Source organism: Nannospalax galili, unplaced genomic scaffold, assembly GCF_000622305.1.
Source record: "Nannospalax galili isolate Female #2095 unplaced genomic scaffold, S.galili_v1.0 scaffold33, whole genome shotgun sequence".
In the NCBI taxonomy this organism is placed as follows: domain Eukaryota; kingdom Metazoa; phylum Chordata; class Mammalia; order Rodentia; family Spalacidae; genus Nannospalax; species Nannospalax galili.
The window spans coordinates 696416-709119 of record NW_008335436.1 but is presented as its reverse complement, the minus strand read 5'-3'; the positions used below and the strand labels follow the sequence as shown (position 1 = coordinate 709119).

The following is a 12704-nucleotide window of genomic DNA, read 5'->3' as shown; positions in this document are numbered from 1 at the left end:
CACACTAAATAAAAAGAGAATGTTGCATTCAGCTTATTCCCACAGCATAAGCCCTCCTCAGTCAGGAAGTCAATACATCAACTGTCTTTCCTCTGCAGCATACGAGTTCTCACCTTGGATGGCTAGAGGCTGGGGACCCATAATACACAGGGACCCTTCTCTAATAAATTAACATACGTGGTCCATGGGATGCACAGAGATGCTGCCATGAATTTTTTTTTTCATAAAAGAGAAATCCCAGCATCACATATACTATGCACCAGCTTTCATTATCTATGAACACGGGCTAGAAGAAAACTGGAATCAAAGACAATAAACCTCAAAATGGGCATCTGGCAACCACTAAGGAGCACTTGATTCTGGGGTTCCAACCTGTAGCACAAGGATGGCACGAAAGTTTCTATTTAGGCTTCATCTCTAGAGGATGATTTGATTTTCTAGAATCACTTTGCCTGGGATTGGGCTGCAGTGAAATATCAAGGCACCTGACAGGGTCAGTGGCCATCTGAAAGGGCTTTTCAAAGGGATGATATAATGAGCTGAGTAACTCCAGTCTGAAAATGTCACACAGTGCTCCCCAAAGTTGCAATTATAAGTCCTTGCAGTTCTGCATGAGCCAGATAATTGCTTCCTTCCCGCTCTACAGGAACACGGAACAAGGTCCTGAATACAGGCCATAAATCTTGGGGGGACAAGATAAAGCATATGCTGATTTCCAGCATATTTTCATAAGAGTCTGTCTAGGGAAATTTCCCCAAATTAATGAGGATGTTTGTGGGCAATAAATTAAAGAAGACCATTCTAGTGAATTCTTAAATGTGGACCTATAAATCAAAAGGAAAATGCATTTTACACAAGCCGCATTCAGAATGTGGAAGTCTGGAACTCCGGCTTCCATCCTCATACCTGGGCTCCCCAGAGTCATTCTCCTCCTCTTCCTCCTCACTTCCGCTGTACTCATATTCAGTCTCATCTGGAGAGAGAGTCATAGGATGTTAGTGCACAAGATGTGTCACTGCTCAGAGGAGAGCACCCCTCCCTTTCACATATAGTCATGAGATGTGAAGCACTGTGGTCAATGGACCACAGACATAACAGCGATCCATAAAGTAACAATGGAGCTGAAAAATTCTTACTGTCTAGTGACACAGGAGCTGTCCTAACCTCAGGATAATAATGCATTGCTCACCAATCTGTGGTGGTGCTGGTGTGAGGTGGCACATCAAAGTCTATCACATAAACACATGTGCAGTGTGTACTATTTAATAAGGACAAAGGAATATGCCACTGATTTATAACACACTCCTACACTAAAAGCTCATGGTTCTGGGAATAGCTCAGTGGTAGAATACTTGCTTAGCATGTAGGTAGCCCTAGGTTTAAGCTGCACTCTGGAAAAAAAAAAGTTAAAAAAATAGTTAAAATGTGCTTTGATTGATCCACTGGGGATCCTCATTTAATTCAGGAAAATGTGAAACAAGTTGATATGTAATAATAATATTGAGTCTTTGGTTTAGAGGTGATCAAAATATAATAAGCAAGTCAAATATATAGGTATATGATCAGGGCTTCCATGGTTGTGAAGAAAGGGACCTGAAGTTATTCAGTGTCTCGCATGCAAGCAACTAGCGTAAGATTGTTTTAGAGCTGTTCCCTCATTAACAGTCCTTTAGCATGGGTGAAGTATTCAGAGGACAAAAGAGTGATGCCTTCACATTAAGGAAAGGACAATCTAGAATGTATATTTAGAATTCAGTCCCGAACTTTCCCAATATGAAAACCACAGCTTTTTTCCCACCCTAGTATATGCTGAGCAGAACTACAGAAAACTCGAGAGAAAGGAGAGAAGGGAGCAGGTTCCAATGTTGGACGATGATGGTGCAGTACTGAGGAGAAAGAAAGCAGGTCTTGGACGGCCACTGGCCCATCTGCGGGTGGCAGCTGGCTTCTGGGAGAGATAGGAAAATGGCAGTGCTAACAGTATGGGTACAAGTAAGGCTAGCAGTGCTGCTGGGCATGATGGGCTCAGGAAATAATCCATCCTGCGGAGCCAGGTGTCTGCACGTGGGAAAAGCAGATGGTGGGAGATCCACCAGGGATACGGCGACTCCCCAGTTCTTAGATATGCTGTGCTGAGGACTTTCCTGTGAGTGATGAGGAGTCTTTAGAGGAACTTTGAAGCAAAAGATGTCAGATGATTGCTAGCTCTTTATGGTTGTGGGTTAATAATTTCTACCTGGAAGACCCCTTCAAGAGGGCGTGAAATTGCAATTTTGTCATGTTACCCCCAGGAAGCAGCACTTGCATGATGAAAGCAGATTGGGCTACAAGCCTTGCTTTTCACACTACTTAGATATTAAAGAGATACTGAAGAAAAGTGTGATGAATTCAAGTGTATTTCATGAAAATTCCAACTTAGCCTCATCGTGTAGGTATGAACTTTTCAGGGCACCTATTTTTAAAGTATGATTTCACCAAAATATAAAGAACTTGCAATAAAATGTCTTAAGAATTAACCCTGAAACTTCAATATACCAAATGTTCTCAAAATGGATAAACAGTTCAAATGGAAATTTTATCTAATTAAAGGCATCATAGCAAAATAAAGAAGCACATAATTATTTTAATTTCTTCTACTGTCTAAGGTAAAACTTTCATTTGTCTGTCTCCTTAATTTGAACATCTCAGCAGAATTGAGTTTGATGGCTTTTATGCTATAGGAGTAAATCAATACATGTCAACATATATTAGGGAAAATATTACATTAGGAAAATCATAAAGTCATACAAAAAAATTTCTTGATTATACCAGAGGTTGGTCATGGAGAAATGTCAAATAATGTGAGAAGGGCTAGAGAGACAGTCTAGCAGCCAAGAGCACTTGCTGCTCTGGCAGAAGACTCAGGTTTGGTTCCCAGCACCCACATTGGGTGGCTCACAACCGTCTATAACTTCATTTCTAGGGGATCTGATGCCAACTTCTGGCCTCTGCGGGTACCTGCACACATAAGGTGCACATAAACTCATGCAGGTGCACACACACATATACATAAATGAAAAAAAAAATAAAAAAAATGAGAACGAGCAAACTAAGTCATCCATTCAAACCAAACAAATGGAAAGAGATCTCATCTGATCAAATACTCTTCCTTGGGAACAGACAAAAATAAGTCTAGAAGTATGTTTCTGGTGGCTTTGAGCACAACAACAATCCTGGTTCCTTTCACTCTGATACAGTTACTGCATACGCTTATTCCCAAGGTCCCACTATTCCATACTGCAGAGAAGGAGCACATCAGAAATAGCCTTCCTGTCCACATGGAAATTTCTGTGTTACACTCCAGGGTTGGTGGCCCCCTAATTTGAAAATGACCTGAAACAGAAATTTCTCCAACCTTTAAAAACGTTTATTTATTTATTTATTTATTTATTTATTTATATGTGTATGAATGTTTTGTCTGCACTATATGTAAGTGCACCCATGCTTCCAATACCCATAGAGGCCAGAAGAGGGCACTGGGTCACCTGGAACTGGAGTTAAGGATGGTTTTTAGCTACCATGTGGGTGCTGGGAGCTGAACCTGGGTTTTCTGCAAAAGCAGCCAGTAGTTTTAACCATGGGGCCATCCCTCCAGCGCCCAATTTTCTCAATCTTATTCATGGGTCATGAGTACATGAGTAAAAAAAATAATACCAGACAGTACAAAAAAAATGTTGAGTCAATAAAGAACTACTAAGAGTAGCTATCCGAGTTCACCTATACACCAGATATTATATTAAGCATTTCACACACATTTATTTTTTAATCTTTGCAATGATGCTCACCAATAGATAGTATTATCTTTATGCTCTCCCAGCCCTATTTTAGGTATGTGAAATCTGGGGTCAAGTTCACATAACCAACAAGAGGCATGATTAGAATATGAACCCAGAACCTGAATCCAGAAGCAATCTGAAAATTTAACCTAGTCGGTATATCCATAGTATAATAAAACATCCTTTTAAGAGAAGTTGGCATTTAATGGTTGGATGTTTGACATATTGTTCTCAAATATTCCTTTTGCATTTGATTTGATGGAGGGAATGGTGAGGATCATGATGGGCAAAAAGCAGTCTTAGACCTTTTTAACAATGACCAAAGCTTTTTCCTCAGGCTTAGCAGCTTCTGCTTGGCTGATCTCCCATGGGCCTGATGGAATGTCTTACCCCTCTCTACCCCTTGACAACTAGAGATGGAAGCCTCATGATCTCCCATTCCTGAGTCTCAGCTAACTAGACTCTTGCTGAACAAGGAACGTTCACTGAAGACCCCCCTCTCTGCCTTTCCTCCTCTTTGACTTTACCTATCCAACCCAGTCTCCTGACGGCCTCACCACTAAGCCTCAGCTCACACGCCTTGCAGTGTTACAGGCTTTAATTGTAGAGGCAAAGAAGGGAAATGCAGTTAAAGAGTTAGTGACTTCCATCTTGTGCTGCTTGCCACCCTCCACCGGCCCTTTACACGGAGGAAAAGGGGGACAGGGCAGAGAAGATGGAAGCAGGGAAAGGTGGATGCCCTCTACTCCACTCTCTGGTCCTCTGCCTTGTTCTCCATTGACCACACTCTCAGTAGCCATCTTTCTGTCTCTAAATTGTCCTGCTCTCCACCCAGTAAGTCCTTACTGCTTGCCATTTCTGTCTTTCATACTCCAACCTTACCTACCCACTACCTTATGGTCAGTTGGCCATAGCCCTGCCCCAGAGCATGCAAGCTTTCACCTAACTCAGGGAACGAGTCAGAGGGACTGGAAGCCTCCATTTCAACAACTTGGGCACAGCTCTAATGTCTGAAATCTGGGCTCATGTCCTTTCCAATGACACATCCATGACCTTCAGTTCAAAATCTGATGTTCCATGTTACTAGTCTGGTAACCTAATGATCTTTTCTATCACCGAAACTATAAAAATATGTTGTCTAACTTCTAAATAATTGAATTAGAAACCAGTCTCAGAGTACAAAAACTTAAATGTGGAAGACTGTCAGTATAGAAAAACGTCAACAGATGACTCCTTCAGGTTGCCTGTCATGTGTAGATAGATTTCAGTCTTTGAAACATGAATATTCATTTGAATTAAGAAAACCACTTGTCATTTTAAAGTGCCTCTCAGCATCACTCGGCATGGCTTTGTTCAGTAACTGGAAGATGTACTACATCTCAGAGACCTATTTTATCATGGGATTCTACTTCAACAGTGATTTCACTCCAGTGATGCCTGGGGCTGTGACCTCACAGGCAGCCCCTCACACTAAAGAGTAATGCAGGCCCATGTGAAATGTCCAGTTAGCTTTAAATACATCAAGAGCTCACGATTCGCCATCGTTTGTTTCCCATACTGAAATACAAATATGCACCTAACCTTTTTCTCCTCGCTTCTTCTTTGTTCTATCGATATGGTCCTTCAGCTGAATGCGGACCTGTCTCTCATTAGGTTGGTCTCGAATGAACGGGTGCTTCATCAATTGTTCTGTGGCTGGTCGCTGGCTGTGATTCTTCACCAAGCAGCTCTCAATAAATGACTGGAACTTTTTTGACCTGCCAACAAAAGAGATGAACGTACAGATACAATGACAGCCTAAAAGGAAGACAGATGTATCTTTCGAAATGTGGCATTAAAAAGAAAAAAGAGAGAGAGAGAAAAAAGATCCATATGGTCAGTAGAGAGATCAACCAATCACAAAATCAGTCTCTCACTCAATAATATTAGATACAGCAAAGGTCAAAGGCATCATCACCATCAGCATACAAATAAGGGTACATATGGTAATTATACACATGGAAGCATTTTCACACAGTATATATATATATATATATATATGTAACTACATAGACGACTGAAAGGAATCAAGGAAGAAAATAGGAATTCGGAGATGGACAGTGTCAGGAGAGAAAAAATGACTGTAGGAAAGCAATGACTCGGGTGGGTAGGAAATTGGGGAAAACCTGAAGCTAGAGGGGAGAATACTATGTACCAGGGAACAATGAGGTGAGCTGCCTAAAGGGACAGGAAAAATAAGCCAGAGAAAAGCAAAACCACTGTGGAGGGGAAGGGCGTGCACTTCGTAGGAATGAGTAAGACTTTCATAAGATAGAACAGGATGAGGCTAAATTTTTAAACAGTGATTAGCTATTGCTTTTGAACTTTGTTTTCCAGTTCATGAGAACAGGAATGTACAGGCTTTTTTTTTTTTTTTTTTTTTTTTGTCACCAATCTGAGTCCTTGGAAATTTAACTATAAAGAACTAAGTTCATATACCACATTTGTCTCCTTCTAGAAAGGCCCTATTTCCTCTAAGATAAACCCTATGCCAAGGAGGCCTGGGGGCAGGGCAACCTGGAGACAGACAGCAATTAGGGCAGCAAGGCCACAGTGTGGTAGAAATTACTGTGGACTTTAGCCATGATTTATGAATAGGGCATGCATGTTCTTGATGAAGAGCCAGAGCCACAGGTAATTAAGCTCACAGTCTTACAGCGTGCCTTTTCAAGGCTGTCCACAAACAGGTCAGAATTTCCGTTGGCACCCCCGACGTTGGCACCCCAGCATCTTGCCTACAGGGGGAGGAAATCCACTTTGCGCTCTCTGTCGCCCTCTTGTGACTGCACTGTAAAGCCTCCAAAGTAAGACCTCAAATTTCCCAACAGGAATATTTTTCCGAAACACATATTTTAGGTTTGATAGGTGTCCTTACACACAGAACATGATGGCCAGCATTTTATTCAACACCGAATGCATGAGAAGGGGGTGGGGAGATGGCTTGGCAGGAAAAGGCACCAACCACACAAATCTGGTGACTGGATCCTCACGTCAAAAGTCTCATGCCTGTTAGCCTAACATTACTACAGTGAGATGGTAGGCGGTGACTTAAGAAAGTTTCCTGGAAGCTTGGGGGCCAGCTAGCTCAGAGTACACAGTGTGGCACGAAGGACAGGAGAGCTGATCTCTGACTTCAACATGTGCCACGGTACATGCTTCCCTGTATGCACACCCACATACACTGGCACAGCAAATATGTAAATACTAAATATATATTATGTATATACCATAAAAAGCCAAGAGAGAACGCACATAGACTAGTCTCCTGTTTCTGCAGTCATAGGTCATAGCAGTGTCTCTCCATATTCCAGGAGTTTCAAATAATAAATTTTCTCTCTATAGATTTCTAAGCCATGTATAAACTTTAAAAATAACTGACATAGAAATAGAAGCAATGTACCACCCTTAGTGTCCTTCCAGGATGAATCAGGGTTGGTTATAATATGAATAGAAATAGTGATAACAGGAAATAACTGTGCACACGACTGTGGTGTCCTTCAGTGCATAGCTCTGTGTCTTCCACACTGGGAGTCCTCAGTGGTGTGAGGAAATGAGCAAGTCATCCTCATATCAAGAACACACTACCTGCTCTACACATTTGATGGATGGATGAGCATACCGATGCAAGTGCCTGACAAGGGCTGGGATGTGGCTATATTAAAATCTGTGCTTGAGAGGAACAGAAAAAGACCTGTGGGCTGGGGAGATGGTTCAGTGGGTAAGAACCCGAGTTTGGGTCCCCAAAACCCATGTCAAAAGCTGGTGTGGGGGTGTGCACCTGTAATCCCAAAGCCAGGAAGCAGACACAGGCAGATCCCTAGAGCTAGCTGGACAGCTACTCTGGCCAATCAGTGAGTTCCAGGTTCAATGAGAGACCCTGTCTCAAAAAATAAGATGGAGCGTGATAAAGGAAAACACGCAATGCTTTCAGCAGCCACAAACATGTGTATATGTGTACCTGCACATACCCACATGAACATATACATGCACCACAATAGGCACCCCTCCCCACCAGAGAAAGGAGTATCTGAAGAGATGGTATGATTTTCTTTCCCAGATCAGTGCAATAAATTTATATGGATATAAACATAGTAGTGTCTGAGCAGAGACTTTGAAAGAGAAAAATAATGGAAAAAGACTCCCCTAAGAAATAAACTGGAAATTATAAAGCTAATCCAAATAAAAAAATCAAACTCCACACAGGATTCTGTATGGTAGGAAAATCAGTATCAAAATGATGAAGACAAAAGCGACTTAAGACAGAAAACCACTGAATACTCACAAGGAACTCAAACAGCACTTCTGCATGCTGGAAGCTAGAAAAAAGGCCTTGATTTTTCTTTTTTATAAACTGTTCCACTATTAATTAGATGGTGATAAATAAATCACATTCAATTTGGAAAATGAGATCCAGACTCAATAGACTATACATTCCTTTCTCCAGCACTGAAATATAAAAACAAAAAAAGCCAGAGAACTCTCCAGATCTTCAGGGCAAAACAGTGTCTAAGACTCCAGCGCTCCATTACTTTAATGGAGCTATGTGAGTCCCTTTTTCAGAGCTCTCCTGGAAGGTGGGGAAGTCACGAGAGAATTCCTTTAGGTCCGAAGAACAGGATTAAGTGTATAGAAGAACAAAGCTGGTGTGTGCCCATTTCTTCTTCAGAGGAAGCATTTGAAAAGAAAGTGATGCTCACTTAAAACGCAGCCTCAGAGCTGGAGAGATGCCTCAGCGGTTAAGAGCATTGGCTGTTCTTGCAGAGGACCTGGGTTTGATTCCCAGCACCGACATGGTAGTAATAACCATCTGAACTCCACAGGGAATCCAATGCCCTCTTCTGACCTCCACAGGCATTGCATGACATGAGAACACCTACTTACATGCAGGCAATACACACATACACATAAAATAAAATAATAAACAAAATATCTAAAACACAGCCTCAAGCTAGGCATGTTGGTGCATGCCTGTAATCCCAGAAACTTGGAAGCCTGAGGCAGAGAGACTGTCCTGAGCCTGAGGTGAGCTTGGGCTACATAGTGAATCTGAGGACAGCCTGAAATACATAAGGAGACCCTGTCTCCATAACAAAACAAAACAAAACAAAACCCCTACGTCTTCAAAGAATGATTTACTTCTTATTTAAATTAGTGTAACCAACGAATCAATATGTTTAATTGCACATTTAATTACAAGAGAAAAGACTTCACAGATACTGTATGTTACCTGTTTGCTGGGTATTTTAATGGGCTCAAAGTAAATTAATATAACTGCATCCCTTGATTCTCTGCTGTTGGTAATTTTGTTTTATCTCTTATGGGTAAACTGTCAGTGACCTCCCCTAAAGTTAGTAATACTAAGTTGTCAAGACTTGGAATGAGATGTCAATGTCAGTGACTCATGTTGACAGTCTGAGGTTCCACAGACCCACATACATTAAGTTAGGGGAATTCAAAATGCCCCAAAGATGGTCATTAGCCATTATAATCAGGGGGGCTGGATGTTTTGGGTCATGTTTACATTCCCTAAATGCTATTTTGACTTTGGAAAAATTGCCATGGCCCTAACACTATTTCTCAGAACTACTTTCCTCTGTCTTAAGCTTCATGGCTTTGCATAAACTACCTCACTTTTCTAAGCCTATTTCCTTGTCTGTGCATTTCAGTGACACCCTGGCCTCACAACTCCTTCAGCACAAAGGCCTGTCTTTGTCCCACTGATGGAGTCAGAATCCTACCCATCATCCTGATAGCTTCCTTTCCTTCCCTCCTTCTGGAGGCAGCAACAGAGCTATAATGCCTTCTTTATCAGAAAATTAAAGGCCCAAAGAAAAACAGTGTTCCCACTAAGAGACTATCTGTTTGACACTCAGTAATGTTAGCTCAAGATGACTCTTACAATGAAGAGATCATGGCCTCTTCTGTTCCACAATGACACCTTGGTGATGTACTGATAGTACACACCACAAACAAAACTCAGTTGACCTGACTCTTCATGTAGGCAAACAACAGCTGGGGATAAAATAATGCTCTAGAGGTTTATTTCTTTTGGTTGGGGAAACCATCACTGTTCTTTGAAATCATTAAAGAAAAATGTTTCATTTTTTTCTCAAACACTGCAGCTTATTAAACCCTGGACAATTTCAAACACTTTGTTCCTGGAGTAGAAAAAAATTATATTTACTGTGCGTGTGTGTGTGTGTGTGTGTGTGTGTGTGTGTGTGTAGGAGGTTAGAGGACAACTTGCAAGGGTCAGTTCTTTCCTTCCATCATGTGGGTCCTTGGGATTGAACTCAGGTCTCAGCGGTTATTTTTATTTTATGCACATGAGTGTTTTCTCTGCATGTATGTAAGCTGTGTTGTGCAGTGCCTATGGAGAACAGAAGAGGACATTGGTTCCCCTGGAACTAGACTTGCGGACAACTGCTAGCCGACATATTAGATGCTGGGAACTGAACCTGGGTCCTCTGCAAGAGCAGACAGTGTTCTTAACCACTAAGCCTTCTCTCCAGCCCCTAGATTCTTAATTGAACAAAAATATTTTATGACTAGTGTGCGGCCTTAACTTGCAAGATTAACCAGTATATGGTTAATCGTGATTGTCAATTTGATTGGATTTGGAATCTCCTTGGAGACACATATCTAGGTGTGCCTGTGAGGGTATTTCCAGAGAGGTCATGGACGAAACAAATGGCAAAAGGACGAAGCCACCTGAGCCCTACTGTTCATCTCTCTCTGCTTTTGATTGTGGATGCCATGTGCCCAAATGCCTCATTTCCCACCAAGATGAATTGCATCCCCTTGAACCATGAGCACAAATACTTCCTTCCTTAAGATGCTGTTGTCAAATATTTTTTGCCACAGCAGTTAGAAAAGTAAATGATGGAGAAAATTGGTGCTGGGAGGAGGGTATTTGTCCCTTAACCCAAACCATATTGCCTGTGGGTCTTTGGAAATGACTTGTGGGAAGAATGTGGAAAAGTTTGTGGAGCGTCAGTTTAGAAAGGTTCTAGGATGCTCCAAACAGAGCTCAATGGGCCATTGTGGTGGGGCTTTGGAAGACCAGAGTGCAGAGAAACACAAGACAATGGAAGCCTGGCTCCTGAGGTTTCAGAGGGGAGTCGGGGCTTGTTAGGGAACTGGGTTAGAGGCTACTTGTGTTGTATTCTGGTGATGAATCTGTCTGCATTATGCCCTTTTCCTGAAAAATTGAGTGAGACTGAATTCAAAAGAAATGGACTAAGTTGTCTGGTATAGGAGATTTCAAAGAGCTTAAGGTTCAGGCTGTGGTATGACTGCTGCTTGTTGTGTTTACTGAGGCTTAGAAGAATTCTAAGCAAGAAGATAAAGAAACATGCAGTTTCAGACAAAGTGGTGGAGAAAGCAACTGTAACTGTGCCTATGATGAGCACCAGTACAGGACAGCCTTAGGGTCTGTGCTGGCACGACAGAAAGGCCCAGGAAAGGTCATTTGACCTGAGATGGCTACTGAAGGAGGGAAAGGGGTTCCCTGCTCTGAACTAGGAAGGGAAGTGTTAGGGAAGGGGTTTCCCAGGTTCATCCACCGAGGCTCATATAAGCCAGTACAGCTGTGGTAGAAAGGGGCCAGACTAGAGCTTCAGCTGGTGGCAGAACCTGCCAGCATTGTCCACATGGTGGTGGATTTACAGAAATGCAAATCTAAGACATATACAGTTGTGGAGACTGGGACCAAGATTTAGCCAGATTCCCTTCAAGGAGGCCCTGAGAGGCCAGTGTATGGAGCTATGAAAGTGAGCCTTTGTTACAATGGAGAACTCAGGCTATGTGTGCTGTAGATGGCAGAGCTGGAGAAGCAAGGCTATCCAAGGCTGCTGCGGCCCAGACGACACCACTAGGAGCTCCAGATGCTTGATAAAGAGCTGCAGGATTTTGTCTTCTGTGCTAGGTGTAGATCCTGCCTTGGTTCTGTCTTTCCTTGCTGCCATTGTGTATTGGAAGTATGTGGCTTGTTTGTGTGTGTGTGCTGGGGTGGAGGGGGTGTTCTGGCTTTTTGAGACAGGGTCTCCCTGTAGCATCAGCTACCAGCTAGCCTGGAACTCTCTATGTTGACCAGGCTGCCCTTGAACTCACTGCCTATCATTTAATTCTGATGTGCTCAGAGTTAAAAGATTGCCTTGAGTCTCCAAAGAGACTTTGGGTTTTTGAACAATTAATATTCTGAATTTCTGAGATTTTATGGACTTGTATAGATGAACTAAAATCATTTTGCATTAAGAGATAGTCGTGGGCCTTTGAGACCCAGGGGTGGAATGTTATGGTTAAAAGTGATGTGTTTGGGTATCAAGTTGACAAGAGATGAACTTGTAATGGGGAATCGTCACTGTTAACTGGACTGGATTTAGACTCTCCTAAGAAATACAACTCTGGGTCTGTCTGTTAGGAATTTTCCAGATAGGCTCAACTTGAGGGAAGATCTGCCCTGAATGTGGCCAGCTCCATGCATAGACTGGGCATAAAAAGTGAAGGAGGAAGGCAGCCAGAGACCAGTGCTCATCCGACTGTGGACAGGGCTGGACAACTTCCTTATATTCCACCAGCTGTATTTCCCTCTGCCATGATGCTCACATCCCCTCTTAAACTGATAGCTGAAAGAAGACCTCCCTTTCCTCAGGCTGCTTTCCTCGGGTGTTTTGTCACAGCAACGAGAGAAGAGACTCATACAGCCAGTCAACTAGCACATGCCTGTGGATGACCAGTGTGCTGGATAACTTTAGTGTCAACTTGACACACCTGGGTTGAGGGAGCCTCAATCGGGGAATTGCCTCTATTGGACTGGCCTGTGGCCATGTCTGAGGGGCATCTTCTTCA

The 12704-nt window shown here is 42.5% G+C and overlaps 1 protein-coding gene across 6 annotated transcripts in view; it reads right to left on the bottom strand.

Annotated features, from left to right (window-relative positions):
- The window catches only part of Tnik (TRAF2 and NCK interacting kinase), a 448219-nt gene that overhangs the window by 105201 nt on the left and 330314 nt on the right, over positions 1-12704 (bottom strand). For all 6 annotated transcript variants that reach the window (XM_008830100.3, XM_017797395.1, XM_008830101.2 and 3 more), the window contains exons 10-11: positions 5397-5572; positions 907-973 (exon numbers count right to left, since the gene is read on the bottom strand). In XM_008830100.3, the coding sequence (XP_008828322.1) occupies positions 907-973; positions 5397-5572 (243 nt within the window). The remainder of the gene's footprint in view (positions 1-906; positions 974-5396; positions 5573-12704) is intronic.